Genomic DNA, 21,952 nt, shown 5'->3' with positions numbered 1-21,952 from the left:
GATATTTTCAATTATGGATTAATTCCATAACCGATTTGATAAATCTGATGCCACATAAAATGCAACATTTATATTCTAATACTATAACCATACTTATTATCATCATTAAAAGTATAAAATGGTATCATTTTTTTATTGTAAGTTATTAAAATTAAAATAGAAATAAAATTGATGAATTAATTTAACTTAATCGATTAATGGATTGAAACAAGCCCTCAGAGCATTTTCTGGTTCTACTGACATTAATGGAGGTGTTAATTTGATGGTTATGACGGCCATGAATGGAGGGGTTGGTATCTGTTCTAATACTACTGATTTATGGATAGGACCTATCTTTGCTTATTTAGAAGCTATGATATGTTTGTGCTTGGGACCTGGTTATGGGAAAACTGCTATAACAGGAAAACTTAATCTTACTTTCATTTCTCACCTCAGAAATGGGTTATTTGCCCTTCATGCAGTTAACTGGATTTTCTTACTCTAGCCACCAAGATCAATTATCTGAGTCCCTTGCACTGCTCAAGTGGGTATGGACACATGTTCCATCACTCAGAAAGCAACTCAACTCTGTTCTGTTGATTAATCCTGGCGAAATCCTGGCGAATCGGGATTAAATGTTTTAAGTTAATAAGTGGGGGAGGAGGCGGGACATGCGCGGACGCAGGTCGTTCTTACGCTGGATCTAGAATAGTATATAAACACAATCAGTTACGCTCATATTATCCCCACTTTGCGGAATCAGAGAGATAAGCAACGGTTAGTAGTCAGTGCGCAGATGTACTTGTGCGAGTTGTCACATGAAATATGGTTTTATGACAATTATGTTTTAATTTACATTTAAATGCTTTATTTGAGGTATTTTTCAATTAAAAATGAATAATTATGATCATTAACCGTTAGAATGCTACGCGGCGCAAAAGCGCTGCGATCGTTTGTATCGAAAATTGCGGCGCAGCGCAAAAGCGCTGCGAGTTTCAGTGTGTTTTCGGTGCTCCGCGGGAGTGCACGTGCGCTAACCTCGCGCGTAATTTGTAATGAGAGTGCATTCTTATACATTTAAAAATAACTTTTATCGTTTTTTTATATTATTTTAAAAAAATAACCATGTCACGTGCTATTATTTCGAACGTTGATTCGATTCCTAGTGATTCTACGGGGAGTGAAACGACAGATACAAATAGTGATGATAGCAGTATTATAACGCATCGAAGAAAAAGATTGAGGATTGAAAGTGAGTCTTCTACCTCCTCTTCATCTACAGAAACAGAAGAAACACCAACTTTTGCCAAAATTCCTCCGACAAAAGTGTTTTCTAAATCAACAAATGATTTTTTCGAGACTCCTGGACCTAGGCGGGCGCCTCCTCCCGATGGCACACCCGTAACCTATTTCAACATATTCTTTACCATATCACTGCTCGAAACCATCGTAAGGGAAACAAATCGATATGCTGCACAGTTTTTGGCCTCGCACACTGTATCGGATAATTCTCGAGCAAAAAAGTGGACGCCGACAACAATATACGAAATGAAAGCCTTTATTGCTGTCATACTCGAAATGGGAATAACGAGAAGGCCAACAATTAGTAGTTATTATGACACATACCATGGTTTGGGACAATGTTTTCAAGGGATAGGTTCCAACTGATTTTGAAGTTTTTTCACTTGGTTGATAACAGATTATTATTTGAACCAGGCCATCCGAATTATGACCCATGTGGCAGGTTTGATGTGCTTGTCAAACATGCAAATACCGTATTTCATCAGCATTATGTACCAAATCAACAACTATCCATCGACGAGTCGTTAGTTGGTACTCACTGCCATTCTTCGATAAAACAATATATTCCAAACAAAAAACACCATAAATGGGGAATCAAATTTTGGATGCTGTGCGACTCGGTTTCCAAATATTGCTTGGGTTTTTTCTGCTACAAAGGAGCTAAAAATACAGATGACAGAGATTCGGTAGAAAAATATGGTCTTGGATTTACGGTAGTGCAAAAATTGCTTTCAATTGGAAATTACCTGAACAAAGGTTATCATTTGTTTACAGATAATTTTTACACAAGCTTACAATTGGCCAAAGCCCTTTTGGAACAAAATACATATATAACTGGAACAATAAGACGTAACAGAAAAGAGATTCCTCCAGAAGCTAAGAAAGCAATCGTAGGAGAAGCCAAATACCTAGCACATGAAAATGTTTTGATGTGTTCATTCAGAGACAAAAAGTCCAAACCAAAGCCAGTCATATTGATTTCATCCAATGCAGATACTAATAGTGTGACGATCAAGAAAAAGAAAGGGAAATTTGAAAACGAAAAAGTGAAACCAAGCATGATTGATGACTACAACAAATACATGGGAGGTGTGGACGAATCTGACAAAATGTTGTACGTGTATTTGGACGAGCGAAGAACCCTAAAATATTGGAAAAAAGTAGTATTCAACATTTTTGGAAGAATGGTACTCAACTCTTATATTTTGTATGTTTCCAACACTACCGAAAAAAAAATGACCCGGCTCCAATTCACATCGAAAATTATTGAGGATCTCGAAAAGGAGTGGATGAATCATAAAAATAGCGTGTCAACACAACCATCTTCATCAAAGAAAAAATTTGCGCTGGAAAAATTACCGGGACGTAACTTACGCCAGTGCGAGGTGTGTAGCAACAGAGGGAGTGGGATAAAGCGATCCCGCCTTATTTGCGTACGCTGTAGGAAAGGCCTACACGCTATTTGTGCGGCAAAACATAATTGTTGAGCTATTTTTTTTTGATTTTTTATTTTCTAAAAGAAATAAAATACAATAATATTGATATCACTTTATGTTTAATAAACATTAATAAACAATAAACATTTTATCTTTATAATGCAAAAATAATTAATAAAATTGATTGATATTTGTCTAAGTTACAGTGTTTTATTTGACACCATTATTTTTTCCTCTAAATTAATCAATATGTGTATAGCAATTTTCATTTATTTTTGCCAAAATTGCTTAGCACTAAAACGGTTAAGATTAAGAGTATGTGAAGATTGTTTCACAATTATTATATTTTAACGGCTAGGAAATACAAATTTAGTAAGGGTAACCTCAGGTTAACACACATGGACTAAAGCTAGGGTTTCCTAGGACAGCGGTGCCCGTATTTTAACGGCCGTAGTGAACGGTGATGCGGTGGACAGCCGTCGTAACGATGACTAGAGTGTGGTTTCCTAGGAAAACGGTGTTATCAACACTATTTAACACCGTTTCCCTAGGAAACCACTCTCTAGATGACGTTACGACGGCTTCCCACCGCATCACCGTTCACTACGGCCGTTAAGATACGGGCACCGCTGTCCTAGGAAACCCCAGCTTTAAGGAAGTTTTTTCACATGGTATGTTAAAGGTTAAGATTGCTTACAAGATATTCAGTATATTTTTTTATAAATAAAACAAAAGTCAATGATGACATTTTTTATATAACGTAGTATATTTTTATGATAGTGAAAAGATTGTGTCCCGCAATTCACTAGTGTGCTTTGACGTAAATTTCTCTTTTGTTTAAATCTCATTTAGTATTTTCCTTTGATGCTCTGATAAATTTCTCTACTAAAATGGTTTTCATTTAATCAAGTTGTTTTAGTTATCTTGGATTTTGCAAATCTAAAACCTTAGTTTATATTGTATTTAAGGAAGTGTTATTCTAGATTTCTTAGATTACGCTTTAGACACTATTTGTGCGAGATTATAAACCGTATTTACAGAAAAAAATACTTTTATTTCTTTATTCTGATTGGCGTGCATTCAATTTATAATAGATCATTTTAAACATTTTCTTATATTTTAATTAGAAAGTTACTTTAGTCATTCTATTTATTTATCTGCCTAATCGTAGGCAACTTCTCATTTAGTGGGCCCTTTAATGGGCCTGCCACACACTCGACGAGGGGCATGGGAAGTAGCGAGGAAAGGAGGCAGAGATGTAGTGTGGCAACATTGCTCGTCATGCTTTTCGACGTGCCCACCGCTCCCTGTTTTGTTTGTTTTTTGAGCGCGAGTCAAAGGAAAGGCAATATGAGCGCGAGAGGCTGGCCACATAATCACGCGGTCGCAGTACGCATCGAGCGCTCACGCAAGACGCACGCATCATTTTTGAAAATTATGTCGTCGCCGCGTACCCTTGTTCTCCCTTCTAAGATTGGATGAACATTTATTTTATTTATAGTCCCCCTTTTCTGGGATTCCTTGGATACATATTTTTAAACAGTCCGCTAGAAAACGACTTTTCAATTGTCTGGGACCAATTTTGTATTTGTGGGTTACGGTTGGAAGGGAAGGTTTTATACGGTCAATGCCTGCCCAGCTAGCAATCCATACCATGTAGGTGGTCCTATGAGCATCTACATGTGTAAGGAAGGCTAGCACTCTTTGCATTACAATATGCTTTAACTTAATGTTTAAATTTTGATTTTCTTCATATCGCACATTTGATTATATAGTCATAACAAAAAAAACAGAATGTACAGGAGAGTCTGAAAACGAAAATATCACGTTGCCTTAAAATCATGTAAAAATTATTTAGTTTTTTGTTTTTATTTTCACCCTTTAAAACAATGCCGGTGTGTCATATATATTTAGACTTGTCTCAAAAAACGCTATTACATTTTTTAAAGAAAATGAGAATTGCCATAAAGAAAATAGATAAAATATGACACTGAGACTGGCTGCGTTAGAATAGGTGTCAATGTAAGTGAGTCGTAAAGACATTAAGTGGTTAAATCGTAAAGCTATAATTATGCCAAATTTTTAGCACATGAGAGTTTTTTTCAATACTTATTCTGTATATTAACTGAAAATCATATTATTTTGTCAGAAGTGCAATATATGTTTTTTCCCCTCTAAGTAAAAAAATAAAAATTACCACCTTGTATACAGTTTAATTTGGTGACTTTGCCTTCCTTCATTAAAAACAAATACGTAGTGAAAATACTATTTTGATATTACAATAGGGAAATATCACATACTACGAATACCGATAAAAACATGTGAAATGGATTTAGAAAAATTAATTGCATTTTCAAAATCAATATGGATATTGTGGAGAAATGTTTTCATATTCAACTTTAAAAAATAAATTATTGAAAAGTATGTCCCTACAAAAACGCGACATGTTTGGCCTTGATAATTGTGACGTCGAGATTCGAGACGTGTTAAATTACAACAGTCACAAACAAAGTTAAAACTGTACATGAATCGTTACGTATTAGGGGCCTGGCCAATGCAATGGACCGTTTTCTTGGGAATTCTAAATGACAAATTTGAAAATATTATTCATGCTACTAATAGTATTTATTTTTTTTACTAAACAGTATTTCATAGACCCTGTAAAAAAAGTGATATGTCCCTTTCTAGCCTTTGCCATATTTTGAATAGTCAAAAAATATAATTTTCTTTGCATATTGTCCTTCGTTTTCTTTACTTTTTGTGTAGCGGAGGTTCTGCATTCCAAACAGGAAATATGACTATACAGCATGTTTCTTGGATAGCGTAATATTACCAGATATGGAGAATATTCTCATTGTGATGGAGTGCGGCCAGTAGAGATGAGTCTGTTCGGGAATGGTCTCATTACGTACTTCTAAGGACTGCGATTCTGTAATAAACACACGTTAATATAATAATGAGTTTTATGGAAAGCTTTTAATTTCCAATCCCGTTTACTATTATTTGCAAAATTCTTCCATTCTATTCGTATTTGCGTGTGAAGATAAAGGATCTGAGTTCGTAACAAGATGGAGGCATGAAACATGTACTAATTTAAACACCAAAGTATCAAATAAAAGTATTTTTTAAGTGTTAAAATACACATATAGTTTCCGGTGTAAATTAAAAAGCTATAAATTTAAGATTCTATCCAAATTATTTGTTTTATTTTTGTAAATGCCTAAATTTACAGCCCATTAAAATCTTTAATAAACTTTGCCTTTGTGTGCGTGGCAGAACATTTTCTAATAAATCATTCTAGTGTGCCTACTTACAAAATAAATTTGAGGAGCAAAAACTCAAAAAGTGATTTGTCCAAATTTGAAAAAAAAGGTTTTTTATCAAATTTTATAGTTCATATCTAAATCTATGAGAGAAAACTGCACTATCTATTCAAAATGCGTATTTTTCATTATAAAATACATAATGTCCTAAAGTTTATACATTGAAAAAAAGTGTTGTTAAACAGGTTTTTCTTAATTTTTCAAGCTTTATATTTATGTGATGAGCCACTTTTTGAATGTTTGCTCCTCATTTGAGTGTTTACTTGGTTCACCGACAGGCATTGACATATTAACGTAGGCTTATTAAATATCCAAACGCACTGGTCCATTCAAATCTCGAATAACCTTTGCTTTGGGTGTGCGTAACAATAAGTTTTTATATTAACCATCCAAATGTGTGTGCTTACACAAGCAAAAGTTGTATGTTTACTTGATTCACCGACAGATATTAACAATTAACATAGGCTGATTCCCCCGCAAGCAACTTGCCAAGACATATGTACGGAGCATATTGATCACGATATTGGAGAGACCACATCACTAATGATGAGGTTCTCAGCAGAATCGAAGGGAGGCACCTAATCAAAGCCATTTCAGAGAGGCGAGCCCAATGGATCGGCCACAATATACGCCATGAGGGTTTTCTGCATGACATAATAGAGGGAACGGCTGAGGGGACAAATTACAGAGGGCACTCCTGACGGAAGTATTTGGAGCAAGTGTGCGAGGATTTGAACTGCGCCTCAAACCGAGTTGAAGAGGGTTGCAGAGAAAAGAGACCAATGGAAGACAAGATGCAGGACTTAGCTCGAAGAAGAAGATAAAACATTTGAAAGCACTGTACAACCTGTTTTAAGGCAGACATTTTTTATACACAGTGCAAAATAACAACAAAATATAAATAAAAATAACAAATTGAAATGCCAAGCCTGGTCACATAAAAAACACACACAACCGAAGGGCATGTATGACAAAATGTATTTCAGGATAGATGTGTGCGACAGTACACCCTCTCTGCCTACCCCTATAGGGAAATGGTGTGATGGTAGTAGTAGTAGTTCTCTCTACCCAAACCCAATGAGGAAGTTCAGTGCGACAAGAAATTGGATATAAAAAATGTTTTTCTTACACGCGATAAAAATTGGAGCATTTACATTGTAGGTGAAGGTTCTCAAAAATGCAGGTAAAAATGAAGTATTTGAACTAAGTCACAAGTTTTGTGAATCAACCAATCAATTACAGTGTGGTGATAGATTTCCTGTTTCTGGGTTGCCATTTTGTTATTAATGTAATTTGTATAGATGGTGTACAGTACTGTGTTTTATGTTTTTTATATAATGTTTTCTTACTATTTCGGATGTATTAACTATGTATGATATTATGTATTGTCACAAAAATGTTTTTTTATGTTTGGTCCCAAATGAGTTTTTTTAATAACTCCTGGGAGTATAATATGTACTTTTTGTATTATATATTGAATTTTTAAACAAACTTGAAGAAAAAAAAGAACTGAAAAAATATCCGCTTAATACTTTATACTGTCCGTTATCTTTTAAAAAAATGTGTCCCACTGAAAAGCTTTTAGACTTAGTATAAATATATTTGAATAATTTATCTAGTGCCATTTTTGTGAGAATCACCCTGAAGGGCGCTGTACAATAAATAAATATCCTAACAAGTCTTGCAGCTACTGAGCGCATGGACGGTTGGAATTCTAGACCCCATTTACTAAATTTAGATATTTGATAACATTCACCTATTAAAGCTAGATAACTAATCGTCTTGCAGCTACAAAGTGCATGGACGATTGAAATTATAGCAACTTAAAATTATCAATAAATTTACAAAATAAACATTGAGCATAATAGTAAATTTTAAAAATGTTCATGCTAATAAGAGATTATGATATATAGGAGCTAGATTACAGCACGTCTTGCAGCCACAGAGCGCATGGACAGTAAGAAATCTAGCCCCTATTTACATTTGTTTTTTGACAATGAAGTTTGGCTAATTATGTTGTATTATTATTATGTTGTATATTGTAATATGTGTTTAAAAATACCAAATAAACGCTGTTCTGCAGCGCTGAAACTGAGATTATGGGAAAATGGAACCTTTAATCAACTTAAGTCCAGACAAATAAAAATGTGTTAATTTTACCTAATAATTCTAGGAAGTCTTCTAATGTTTGTGGATTTCGAACTGTACACACCAGATATACTTTACATTTGGTATTATTACGCAGAAAATATTGGAATGCATCGCAAAGTGGTTGGAAGACAGTGGAGTCATATACAACATCGGCCGCTAATATTATGTCTGGAATGACAATCTGTTTCAGGAAATCATCTGCAGCCAAGTCCTCCCAAGGCAGATTCATAATCCCTGGAAAATAAGGAACTTATTATTCTCAAAGCCAAAACAATAAAAAAACCTATCTCCTAGTTGTTCTAGGAAATCTGTGTTTTTTTTCTACTATAGTCTACTATAAATGATTGTGTGACTCTGCAACGTAATTTAGATAAAATGTTCCAGTGGTGCTCCACCAATAAACTTTAATTAAATATAAAAAAATGCCACATAATGAGATTTTTTAGAATAAAAAACCCAATTTTATTGGATTATTTGATGAGTAATATGCAATTAGGCTCAACTTCTGAGGTGCGCGACCTGGGTATCGTTTTTGATAAAAAATTATCCTTTATTAGGCACATAAATAATATTACTAGTAAATCTCTAAAAATGTTAGGCTTCATGTTACGTGTGACTAAGGAATTCAAAAACATAGGCACTTTGAAGTTGATGTATACTTCATTAGTGAGAAGCCAGTTTGAGTATAACGCTTATACTCTAACTGGCTTCTCAATATAATTATAAAGCTTCTCGGGTACCACTGCTGGTTTGAGCGCGAACAGATTTCTTCAAATGATATAGAGAACAGGCGGGTTTTAATTTAAATTGTAGGGTAAAAGACACTCTATTGCTATAAACATTAATAAAATATTTGAAAATTGTTATTCTTTTAGTATCTAGAAGCACTGTATATATATATATATATTTTAATTTGTAGGGTATGTATATATAGCATGCAAAAGTTTTAAATCAGGAACAAAAATACTCACCAATCTCCAATTCAGACTTATTTAAATGACATTTCAGTTGAACGCGGTCATCATTTTCATTAGTTTTAAACTTCAAGTCATTTTGAAAATTGAGGGAAACATTTTCTCGCAGTAATCGCAACACACCTGGGTGACAGTCCGTCAGCCATATTTGCTTTGGTCGGCAACACTTGCCAACTACCAGAGAAGCCAATCCGGCTCCAGATCCCAGTTCTAGAACATATTTGTTTTCTAACTCATTCTTGTTCTGTAAACACCACTCGGAGAGCACTAATGACGCCTGGAATTGATGAAAAAAATACATGAGTAAGTAGCTATCTGACTACCGTAACTACACCGTTATAAAAGGGGGCATCCTGAAGCAGGCAGGAGAAATTCGTTTACCTGGGAAATATGTTTACTCATCCTCATCATTCCCCTTTCCGCACCCAATTTTTAAACCAAATGCAGCATATTTCAATCATCTGTTACATGACGGTAAGGCGATCAGTCCTACACTTCAGGTACAGAAATAATGAAACACTGGAATTTAAGTCGACTTTAAAATCAATATTTCACATCCAACTTGCCAGGTATCAAACTCAAGATCTTAAGAATGGTACACAATGAGGCGAACATATTTCTATTTGATTTCCTTATTCAGGATTTTTATCCGAGAGCAGTCAGAGTCAAAAACACTTGTCCGAGGTTCTGGTTCCATATCACGCACAAAACTGTATGTTTAATAGGGATGGAGAAAATAAGAAATGCCGCTATGTTGCAATAAATTTAGAAGTGATAGAGCTTAAAAAATGAAGAAAAACTTATTTTAAACAACACAAAAGAAACATTTGGGCGAGTTGCGGTAGAGTCGGGTGCGAACATCGGATCTTTGATCCGTGAGTCCACAATACTAGCCAAAGACGATTAAAAAAGTTAGAATGTATGAACTTAAAGACATATTTTAAATACGAAACAACGAAGAAAAAAAGACTCGATTTATTGGCTCCGCGTGTAGTAATTAGTTGACATGATTAAAAATAATATAGGAAAGAATTCATTAGTTACGTAAACCTTGATGAAGACGCTTGTTTGCTTTGAAACCAGTAGGTGGAAAAAAAAATATATGGTGAAAAACAAAGTTGTTTTATTTATTTTATTATAATGAATAATCACAAAGTTAGAGCATCAAATATAAAAAATTAAAACAAATAAATCTTTACCTCCCAAGTACGAAGTCCTGTTGTTCCATCGGAAATAAGATTAGAGCTCTCTTTCAAACTTACAACAGTGTCTGCGGAGATAACATAATGCTTATAGCTAAACTCATCTCCGTTCTTGCTGGAATTTAACAAGTCGCAGTACGCTTCGTAGAACTCATCGTGAACCTCGATATTTTCTCTCTCCAAATAGTCAATTACTTCTTTTAAAAATGTCGCTTGATATGTTTTTTTCACAGGAAGACGCTCTACAAGTGGACATTTGACTGATTCCAATAAAAATGCCAGTTGTTCATCCCAAGTTAGAGATTTAAATATGATCTAAAATGCAATGCCTACATTAAAATCAACGCGTGAAATAAACTTGCGTGTATTTATTTACAAAACTGATATTACCTTCCAATCGCACTCTTTTAAACTTCCGCAACACATAAATTGTCTTGAAACAAATTCTCTATTTACGACCGGCATTTTGAAGGAGAATTATATAGAATCCAGGATTGGATTCTGGGAAAGATCAAGTTTCATAAAAACGCAATAAAAGAAGGGAAATGATGCACCTATTACATCGATGCATTAAGTGAACATCATAGTTTCAAAAACAAAAATAACCTAACCTTTCATTACGAGAAGTGGTTAAAATTTTAAATAATTGTCAAGATATTGAGATTGACGAACCGAAAAACGTGAAGTTGCACATACTTTAATTTGTTAATCTTTCAAATGATGCACATCGCCACAAATTATCAAGCTGAATTAAAACTAAACGAAACACTAAACGAACTATTTATTTTCGTGCCTGTTTCAACTTTCAACACCGCTGCGCAGCCGCTGCGCCGCCACAGATTATACCCATATTTATCTGTAGTCTGTGGTTATAGTTCCACATTATCTCTGATTATACCAGAGATTATAATTATACCACAGACTAAAGATCTAATCGCGCACCGGCGCACCATAGACAACAGGAACAGGACTACGGAAACAAGGCCTACCACAAGGAAATGACGCTCTCAAAGCAAGATGGCGACTCGTAGTTATCTGTAGGAAACAGGCAAATGCGGTACTAGCGCTTATTGCGTAAAAGCGGAACACAGGTCTGCCATAGATAAAACAAAATTTATGCTGATATACGCCAACGTCTGTCTCTACGTTGCTTTACGTGTGCACCGAGGCAACACTGGGCAAACAGGACAACACCACCTACCCAACCTGGACTACGAGGACAATACGATGCAGCTATTGGCCAGTGTTGGGGTGCCGAAAAAATAAATATCCGAATTTCACCATTTTTCAATTATGTTTTTTAATTTCTGAGAGCATATATTATTGAAATATCTATTATTATTTGAACAAATAAATCAATGCTTCTTCAATAAAAAACTTAACTTACAATAAGTCAATTTTAGGTATGCAGGTATTAACATTTTATATTTATCTTGCTGTATATATATCCCGATAAGTCTTTGAATCAATTCTCCATAATATGTTGCTGCCCAGAATTGAGCCTTGTATTATTTCAGAGCAACATGGATTTAGGAAAAAACGCTCCGCTGAAACAAATCTGATGATATTTTCTGAGTACGTGGCAAGAGCATTAGATAACGGTCATCAAGTTGACTGCTCTTATAATGATTTCTCTGAGGCATTTGACTATGTTAATCACGATATTCTCTTAGTTAAATTAACAAAATTCGGGTTCTCTCCTCAGTTAGTGATGTTTTTCATTAGCTACTTAAAGAATAGAAAACAGTTTACTTCATACAGAATATTTCAATCGGAACCATTTTCAGTTTATTCCGGAGTACCACAATGTTCAAACCTTGGTCCACTCCTCTTTACCATCTTCATTAATGATATCGCGAAGGTTATAAACATCTCGCGACTTCTTTTATTTGCAGATGACTTGAAATTATTCCTTAAGATAAAAAACCCAATCGACTGTTTGCGCCTTCAGTCCGATATAAATAATATCCTAGATTGGAGTAATATCAATCAAATGTATTTCAATATTTCAAAATGCGTAATTTTATCTTTCACTAGAGCATTGCGCACTGTATATCACAGATACGCAATGGGTGGCCACCAATTCATCCGTGTTTCAACAATTAAGGATCTTGGGGTAAATGATGAAAGCAAATTGACTTTTCATGCTCACGTCGAGAGAACATGTGACCTTGCACTAAATATGTTGGGTTTTATTCTCCGAACTGGAAGGGTTTTTGAGAATCCCCGTTCACTCAGAATTTTGTACAACTCGTTGGTTCGCTTGAGGCTTGAGAGTGCATCGGTGATATGGAGTCCGCACGAAGCGAGATACTCCTTCATGTTGAAGAGGGTTCAGAAAAAATTCTGAGGTATCTCTACATGAGGGAGTATGGTTGTTATCCGTGGCTCTATCCCACTGGGTTCCTCTTGGGTATGCTTGGGACCAATAGTTTGCAACTTAGAAGGGATGGGTACACTGACCCATTTTTTCGGACGGTTAATGGGTTTCATTGATAACTCGGCCATTTGAGAGAGTATCAATTTTTATGTTCCTGATGGCTATCTCCAACAGCGTCAGCACAGACTGTTTTACCTCCCGGTTTCCAGAACCAACCTGCCTCTGGTCATGCCGATTGGAAGAGCAGTCAAGCAGCTGAACATTATCACTTTGGAGATCGACATCTTTCACATTAGTGAAACTATGTTTAAGAGGCAAATACTCTTGCTATTAGATAGTATTATACCTTAATAATATCGAACCATTGCTCAAGGGTTCTTGGTTTGATATAAAGTTCCAATTTAACGTCTTAAATCCTTTGTTATTTGGTATGTTACTTTGTGAATAAATAATTTGAATTTGAATTTGAATAATTTATTATTCAGGACTTTCGGGACTCACGGCAGCAAATATTTTTTTTTTTTAAATTAACAAAACGATGTAAATGCAAATTTTTAATAAAAACAGATCATTGATTTTAGGAAAAAACAACAAAAAGAATTACTTGTTTTTATAAATTATACTCTGATTATGCTTATTTACTAAATCTTAACCGATTTTTAACCGCTGTTTATATGTGGACAATGGTCGATTCTTGGGACAAAACAATATTGTATTGTCCTCGTGTGAACCTGGCGTGAAATGAGGCAACAGCCCCACTACCTGTCACAGATTGGCCCATTTTATACTATCCCATAAATCTACACAGCACGATTAAATGCACGGGTTTTGCGACATGCTTAAGCGAAAATGAAGATCCATTTTCTATCAACAAAAAACAAACTTTAAAAAAATTACTATGGATAAATTATTTCAGTTTCGCGATATATTCGCTTTTCAAAAGTAATTAGCTTCAAAGCTGGATGATGGTACCCTATTAGTTTTTTTTTACATTTTCACTTTTGTAAAATCATTTTTGTTTTTAAAAAAGTATAAATCCGCTAAAGGTAAAAACGCACTAGGGCATGCGCATTATTACTTCGAGGATCCAACCGATATACTAGAGATGAAACTTGGGTTCTTTTTTATGACCCTGAATCAAAGAGAGCCTATGCAATAGAATGAAAAGGGTGCCCTAGCACCAAAAAAATACAGAGTTGCTCTATCTGCTGGAAAAGTGATAGCAACAATCCTTTGGGATTCAGAGGGAATTATTTTGATCGATTCCAAATGTAAAGACACCACTATAACAGGTGCATATAACACTGATATTGTACACCGTTTAAAGGAAGAAATTAAATGTAAAAGGGGAAATTGGCAAAAGGTATGCTTTAATATCATGACGATGCACGGACCACAAGGTGAGAGTTGCGGTTAATGCCATAACGTCAAGTCGTTTCAAAGAGATTGTTCACCCTCTACATAGTTCGGATTTGGCCTGCGATTACTCCTTGTTCCCAAATTTGAAGAAAAAACTTTGTGGAAGGTATTTTGATACCGATGAGTTACTCCAGGCAGCCATAAATGACCATTTTTCAAGCAAAGATAAAAGTTATTTTTACGAATGGTTAGAAAAATTAATTCTAAGATGTAATAAATGTACAGACGTTTGAGGAGATTATATTGAAAAATGAAAATAGAGGAAAAAAACTGTCTTTTAGTGGTTCATTCCACGAATATAAAAAGCATCACTCGTACAAACCTTTGTAATTTTGTAACTCACATATACTTCTTTGTACCCTTTTAGACCAATTTTTAAATTGTTGATTTGACACGAGAATATTATTTCATGATTGTTTTTGAGTCGATGACTACATACGATATAATTTTTTGGTACATTTGATTTTCGCAGTAATGCTTTATAATTTCTGGACTAGATATGAAGCATAATACTGATTATATTGCCTTTATTTAATTATCAATATGCAAAGCGGTGCAAAAAATAGTATCAAATGAATAGCAATTGATGGTTTTTTTAAATAGGAAGATATATTTTTTTTTCAAAGGCAGTATTATTAATTTCCTCCATCTTTGTTTCAGTCTTTTTTACATTTTTTGTTTTTGACAACAAATAAAACACATTTTTTATAATCATTATCTATTTCCTATCATAGTTAACTTGAACAAACACTATTATATTTATTAACAATATTCTTAAGAATGATTTATGATGTTATTATGACATCTATAAAGAAGTTTTGTTTAAAAGTTTTTAATAATGTTGAAAATAAATCTTATTACTGTAAAAACATGTTTTAATAAATGGTTGGATTAAACTCTACAAGTTGTTATCACATAAGCACGATATCCATTGGATGTCTATAGGTACTGATATCTGTCTAGGGAATACACAATATTATGTTAAAGATTATATTATAAAGTCCCTACCTAAGGCTATTACAATATCTGAGCATTGCCAACATATATATTATTAATCTCTATGAATTATTGTAACTACTCTTTTGCAATCATATTTGTATGAAATAATATTGTAAAATCAGTTACATAAAAGTCATAAAATGGACAAACTTTATGTGCTTGCGACAATCAATGTATTTTAATTATTTTTTTATCACATATTCATTTTATTTTGAAAATTCGTAATCTTAATTTCATGGCAAATAATGCAATAAATAGTCATAATTTTTTGATGATGTGGTAACATGGATCTTGAATTTAAAAATGTGTTAACATTATTGATAAACTTTGTCGACTTGTAAATGTTTCATAAACAGCAATACGCATCCAATTAAATATCAAAGAAAGATCTTTCAAAATTTTACAATTATTTACCATTTATTATTTAAAACTTTGATGAACTTTTGGAAAAAGTGTTCATACATATGAATTAAATACTGATTCTGATATTCATGAAGATCTGAAATATTGAAATGCATTATAAATGAATTATTCTTAAACTGTTGGATTTTTTATGTAAATTAAATGTGGGACTCAAACAAATATCAAGAAGTATTAATGCCAAAGCGATATTGAGAGAGTAAATGAAATAAGGGACATTTTGAAATAAAAACACATCAAGTCCTAAACAAAATGTTCCATCTGGTCTTAGGCCATTATTTTATGCTTAAATAGTAAGTTTAGCTACAACACGCATGTCATTTCCTTTTCATCTTCTTTGTACATGCTGTTTGATCTTATGGACAATATAAATCACTCTGTTTCCATTTTTCATGTCATAGATAGCTAATAAAATAACACTCTCATTTATATAACTATTTTATAAAAGTAATATGTATCCCGCAATATTTTTACAATACCTAAATAGAATTCACAAATTAAAAAATGTATTTCATATTTCACCAATCTCTGTTTTTCATTCAAACAACTTTCAATAACATAATATAAGAGTTTACTATTTTATAGTAAATGAAAAAAATGCCCTGCATTACGTTAAGTATAGAACAAGTCTCAACATTGTCTTAACAAAGGTATGAAATCCATTTTCGAATGTGTACCTACTAAAAGATTCCATTAGGAATTCCAAAATGATAAATAAGAGTACCTTATAATACCTTTATTAATTAAGCCACAACACATTATTGTTAAAGCTTGCCTACTAGTAACAACCCTCGGAAGAACCTTTATCGAAACAATTTAACGTTTGTAATTGTCATTCTGGATGGCCTTGGTATCATATTACAAGTCCATAAATATTATTTCCTCTATAAATATAATTAAAAAGTTTAGTTCATCGCATCATTTTCATAACTCACTATGAATATTGACATTAACAATGGTAATAAAATGTGTATGAATTTGCAGTTTGATCGTGTAATGTTTTTATTAATTGATTTTATAAAAACGGTTTGAATGGACTAACTAAATGCCTTTTAAAGTAAATGATAAAATAAAAAAAACAATAATAATATAAAAGAAGGCTGTAATAATAGTAATCTTGTAATAATATTTTTAAATGTGATAAATATACAGGGCCTTTCAGAGAAAATGGGAGTTCCAGAGCACATCATAATTTCAAGCTTTTATATTTTATTCGAATCCACAGGTAGGTAGTTATTATTGTACTTCAAATTGTTTGTACGTATATTTTAGCTATTTTAAACATCCATACCCTTTTGTGTTCTACCATCTTATATATTGTCTAACATTTTGAGTTATTCATTAAGATAAACTCTCCAATATTGGGTAGTTCTCCCTCCCCAATAAACCCTGTATAGATACATAATTATTTGTATAAACATACATCATGTAAATAAACTACACATAATAATAATAATGAGAACAAATACCATAACAAAAAATACCCTTTTACAAAGTTGACTAGAAATATTTTTAAAAAGGAATCACGGTATAGATTAGTTTTAGTTTCAGTTGCGTATTGTTTAAAAATATAGAATTATAAAAACTTAAAAAAAAATTAAAAATGATGACATTAGTCGCTATCCGATGGAAATAAAATATGTTTAAATGAACAAATAATTATTTTTCTGTTTCCCACAAGACCATCATACATTCTGTCTAAAAAATTCAGTACGCTCTTTAGATTATATTTCTAACTAATCGCACATTTTTGTTATCTACTGTGAAATGCAACATTGCATACAATTATGTAACTATTTTTATTTACAAACACGGTTCGTTTTCTATATTATGGCAATATGTTTACCAAATCATCAGCAAAATGCCATTTTATAAGAAACAACATGAATGCACTTATGCACTTATCAAATATTCTATAACACATGACTATGCAATGCACTACTCAGTGTAACAGTCATTTCATTAATAGTAAAGTGCTCTGCAAAATATTTGATTTTAGTAAAATATCAGGAAAACAGTATAAATTATGAAAGATATATTATTAAAACATTTATTCAAATAGGAAGGGATTAAATATTAAGGAGTGTATAACTGGGGAAATACCTTATCCTTTTTTCTTTGTCATTTTTTAAACGAACCTTTTACTTAGCCAGGATGTAATTCTCACACTTCAATCAATATAGAATGTTATAAAGATATTTAAAATCTTACCTTTTATCTATATCTATAAGTAATTCAGACACATCAATCGAGATACTATGATAAGTTCGTTGGTGACCCCTAATGGATTAGTAAGTGTACGTACATTAATTGTATCACAATAATTTCCTAGCCATTCAAATGGATATTTATTTGTTTCATAAGACACACAACTATGCTTATTATGATTAAGTGCTAAATGCATAAGCTGTTTACATATTTTATTATTTTAGGATAGGTGTATTATATCCTTTTATACAAAGTCAGAATTTGATAAAATGACAAGATTGTCACCATTTTGGTGATTGAATAAATCACATATTACAATGTAAAACCATTAAACCATCATATTCATGTCATTATTTTTCACTTTCCACGTAAGAAACCTTCTACACAGATCTTTTAATCTAAATTGACATTATTACAACAATCTAAATCAGCGATCAAATAATAATAATTGGTGCGTATGCATCTCATTTGTGTATTAAATTCAAAATTTCTTACATTTCAAGAGACACAGGAAGTTGTTGTTTTTAATTTGCACACTGCTATAGAAACTCATATTTTTTTACATTAAAAAAAAATGTAAGTTTTTTTTCCAACTATAAAATCTTTTTTAGGATAAGTTCATCATAATTAAATGATTGGTACAAACTTACATGAAAATATAAATTTGTATGGAATGACAAGGGAATACCATAAAAAATAAATTATTGGTATCAATATTTCGAAAATGTGGCCAAGTTCAAAATTGCAAAAATCAGGCTGCTTTTATCATATAAATTCTTTCTCAGAATCTCTTCCAGCAAAGATTATTTTATAAATACTTATTTTTGCATGGCTTTAGTTTTTTGGATATGGTTCAATAAAGTGAGATACTTCAAATTAAAGTCTCATCTTAAGGTATTATATTTTGACTGTTTGCAAGCAAGTATTAAAAAAAAATCTCATTACGTTTTTTCTGCCTTTTTACCACTCGCTTGATATTTTATTTGAATAAGAAAAATACATAAATATATATATAAATACAATGTAGTATTATTAGGTATAGTACTTAAAATATCTATCATACCACAATAATGCATTGCCAAATTTCAAAAAATATTTAAATTTATATTTAATTTACTCATTTAAAAATTTAAAATACCTTATTTTCAATATAAATGGTTACCTACATTTTTTGGAACACCAATGTTTAATTTTTATCTAAAACACGATTACAATATTATAACAACACGTTTACATAAAGAAACATATATGTTTTTTTTATAATTTTTATCTTTTTTTTTGTTATTTTTATGTGCACATAAATACCTTATATTCAAATATATGGAATAAAATTTCCCCTTTAAAGAAAGGGCATAAAGGTGCATAACTTTAAATACAATTTATTCAATAATTCAAAGAAGAAAATGTAGATGTAAAACAAATGTGATCTTTTAATGAGAAAATTATTGTTTTGTTAAAAATTTTATTCACCAAATGGCAAGGAATACTTTAATCTACCTTTATGAGACGTATGTTTCTTACGATACACATATGTATGACTAAGGAGTATAACTCCACCTGATAGGAAACCATACTGCTGCGAGTTTCTATAAAATTCTATTTCCCGTAAAATTATTTCTAACACTGTAAGCAATACAGATTACAAGCACAAACAAATAGCCATTTAATGTTTAAATGTAACATTCATATACTCTTGACATTGACAATCTTAATAAGGTATCCTTCTTAAACATATAACATTAATATATATTGGGCTAAATTATGCCATTTAGTAGTAATTTATACTATTTTAACACATATTTTAGTACAGTAAGCATATTTAAAGTACGAAATATCCTTTCAATGCTTAGCAAAGTCGAAAAACTAAAGAAATTACCTGTTTCAGTTTGAATTAACCTTTCATTAAGTGCGCACTTATATCGACAAACTTAAGAGGTTTTTTCGTGGTTACGACAAATTATGTCATCTGGTTATTAGAACAAAACTAACAGACGTAGAACATAAGCATTGAAAGGAATTTAAAAAATGGCATATGCATAATTGTGGAGAAAAGCCATGTGTGCTAGTGAGGTTAGGATGGTGCCAAGAACTGTCAACTGAGTGAGGGAAAGAGTGAAGGGCTCAGTTCACGACCTCAATCTCTCGAGGACAAGTCGTCGGTCACCATCACCTGCACGCGGCCTTCTTTTCATAAATGAATAAACATACGATTGTAAAATATGCCCACGGGGACAGCTTAGATGGTACCCACTTATTTCACTTTTGTTTGAAAATACATATGGTAAAATGCAGTAGCAAAGTGGTAAAAAATGTACTTTGAGTTTTAAATTGGCGACTTCTCTGTTTTTCTATTTGTGAATGAATTTCATCTCCTTTCTTTCGACTCGACCTTCAAGTGGTAGAGAGAAATATAATAGATTTATATGTAATAGCGTATTCACCATAAATTACCATTTCCAATCAACATTTTCGCAAATAGAAAATTAGTATACAAATGAGTGCAGGGGTATAATGACATGAATATGTTACAATTCTCTGTAAGATATACAAAATATGTTTACCTAAACAAATCAAGCTAAAAGATTAGCTTTGTAAAATTTCTGAAATTGTTTAAATTCCTCATTTTAATGGCTGAAAATTATAAGTATCCAAGAGTAGCATAGGTCTTCACAAACGGTGTATCCATTTTACAGGTTTCTCTGAAAGAATTTAGTTTTAATTAATACATTTATTTTTGACAATAGTAAACAATTGCATTTTTAATTATCATTGTAATTCAAAAAATACTTTGGAGTACTCACTCATCTTCCCAGGGACATATGTCATTCCCTTTATCATCCTTACGAGGCGTCTGTGTGGGGTCCGCGGGAGCAGGTGTATCTGCGCCCCCCCCCGAAGTGATACTTACAGGGGCTTCTTGCGGAGCTTTCTTGAGGGCTCCCAGAGTGGGATCAGCAGTCTCCGTGTCATCCTCCTCGGCTGCATCTTCCGACTCCGCTAACGGTGCCACTGCGACCGAAAAGTTTTTCTGCGCATCGCCGCTCATCTCGCAGGAATCGGGAACGAGGCTTTGGACAATTGTAATTTCTTCAATATCCTCTTTGAACGATTTCTCTTCTACATCCAGTAGGGTGGGCAGAGTGGCCGGGAGGGGGGCCGACGGAGTCAGGGGGGAAGAAGCGAGGGACAGAGTAGACATCAGTCCTATGGTAGAAGCCGAATCCGTGGTGCCTTCCGAGGGGTTCGGGTCCTCCGGGAAGGGAGACCTAGCTCGGTCGCACTCGCTCTCGGACGGGACGTCGTCCGATACAGAGCTGACGCTGATCACGGGGGCGATGGTAGTAGCGGCGGAAGAGACAGAGTAGGATTTCAGCAGGCCGGGGCCCTTTTTGAACTTGGCTTCATCGGGGATGTCGTCGCGGTCTCTAGCGAAGGGGGAGGGTGCCGTGGAGGAGTCGAAGGAGCGGTGGGGGAAGTCGTCCCTCAAGCCGGGGGCCGCCGTGGGGCCACGGCGGGGCTCGAAGGCGGACAAGCGGCGCGCGGGGGGCCCAGCCGGTTGTTGCAGACGCAGGCGCTCCGACACGTCCGCCACGGCTACGCTAATGTCCGAGGATGAGGAGCAAGAGTCCAGTGCCGAGTTGTTCCGGGAGCGTGCGGTGGGCTCCAGGCGCTCCGGGCCTCCCTCCCAGGGGCACACGGCTCCCCCGCCCCCGCCCCCGCCGCTCGAACCCTCTTCGCCGCCGCTGCTGCTGACCTCCACCCTGGTGATCACCAAATCACTATTTAGAACATGTCATATTATGAATGTAAACATTTTTTCAAAAAGTACTTTAAAGTCTACTTTATAATATTTAGAAAAAGTTGACATTTTAAATTGTTTTAATGATTTAAATAAAATATGCTTATAGTTTTCTTTAGAATAGTATGGTTAAATGAATTTGTTTTCAAATTATAATTCATTGAATCAATTATAAATTACTTAAAAAATATCGCGTGTCAAAGATTGTTTTATGAAATATTTTTTTATTTGTTTGTTTATGGGTAATGAAGGTATTATCTATATTCTTCTGATCTACTGTAAAACTTTTAAAAAACTGTTTTGTAATTGATCCTGAAAATGGTATCACAAAATAGAAATATGTTTGTAATTTTTATATGC

The 21,952-nt window shown here is 33.6% G+C and overlaps 2 protein-coding genes across 5 annotated transcripts in view; both read right to left on the bottom strand.

Annotated features, from left to right (window-relative positions):
* Positions 1-11,394, bottom strand: part of LOC148274974 (protein-lysine N-methyltransferase EEF2KMT) — a 42,680-nt gene extending 31,286 nt beyond the window's left edge. The window contains exons 1-6 of one of the 4 annotated variants that reach the window (XM_088236351.1): positions 10,758-11,204; positions 10,365-10,682; positions 9,163-9,442; positions 8,201-8,425; positions 5,551-5,646; positions 635-682 (exon numbers count right to left, since the gene is read on the bottom strand). In XM_088236351.1, coding sequence (XP_088092477.1) covers positions 672-682; positions 5,551-5,646; positions 8,201-8,425; positions 9,163-9,442; positions 10,365-10,682; positions 10,758-10,832 — 1,005 coding nt within the window. In that variant the 5' untranslated portion in view covers positions 10,833-11,204 and the 3' untranslated portion in view covers positions 635-671. Of the gene's footprint in view, positions 1-634; positions 683-3,485; positions 4,526-5,332; positions 5,647-8,200; positions 8,426-9,162; positions 9,443-10,364; positions 10,683-10,757 lie in introns of those variants that run through there. The other 3 variants (XM_088236349.1, XM_088236352.1, XM_088236350.1) reach the window with 3 other exon arrangements.
* A 7,650-nt stretch (positions 11,395-19,044) lies between these two features.
* Positions 19,045-21,952, bottom strand: part of LOC148274973 (uncharacterized) — a gene marked incomplete at its 5' end in the record, with an annotated part of 95,091 nt that continues 92,183 nt past the window's right edge. Inside the window, 2 exons of the mRNA XM_088236348.1 lie at positions 19,045-20,492; positions 20,595-21,554. Of these exons, the coding sequence (XP_088092474.1) occupies positions 20,432-20,492; positions 20,595-21,554 (1,021 nt within the window). The remainder of the gene's footprint in view (positions 20,493-20,594; positions 21,555-21,952) is intronic.

Source organism: Micrasema longulum, unplaced genomic scaffold (assembly GCF_059751315.1).
Source record: "Micrasema longulum isolate JH-2025_06_02 unplaced genomic scaffold, ASM5975131v1 h1tg001538l, whole genome shotgun sequence".
In the NCBI taxonomy this organism is placed as follows: Eukaryota; Metazoa; Arthropoda; class Insecta; order Trichoptera; family Brachycentridae; genus Micrasema; species Micrasema longulum.
Note: the sequence above shows the minus strand (reverse complement) of the source record. Positions and strands in the feature narration are given on the sequence as shown.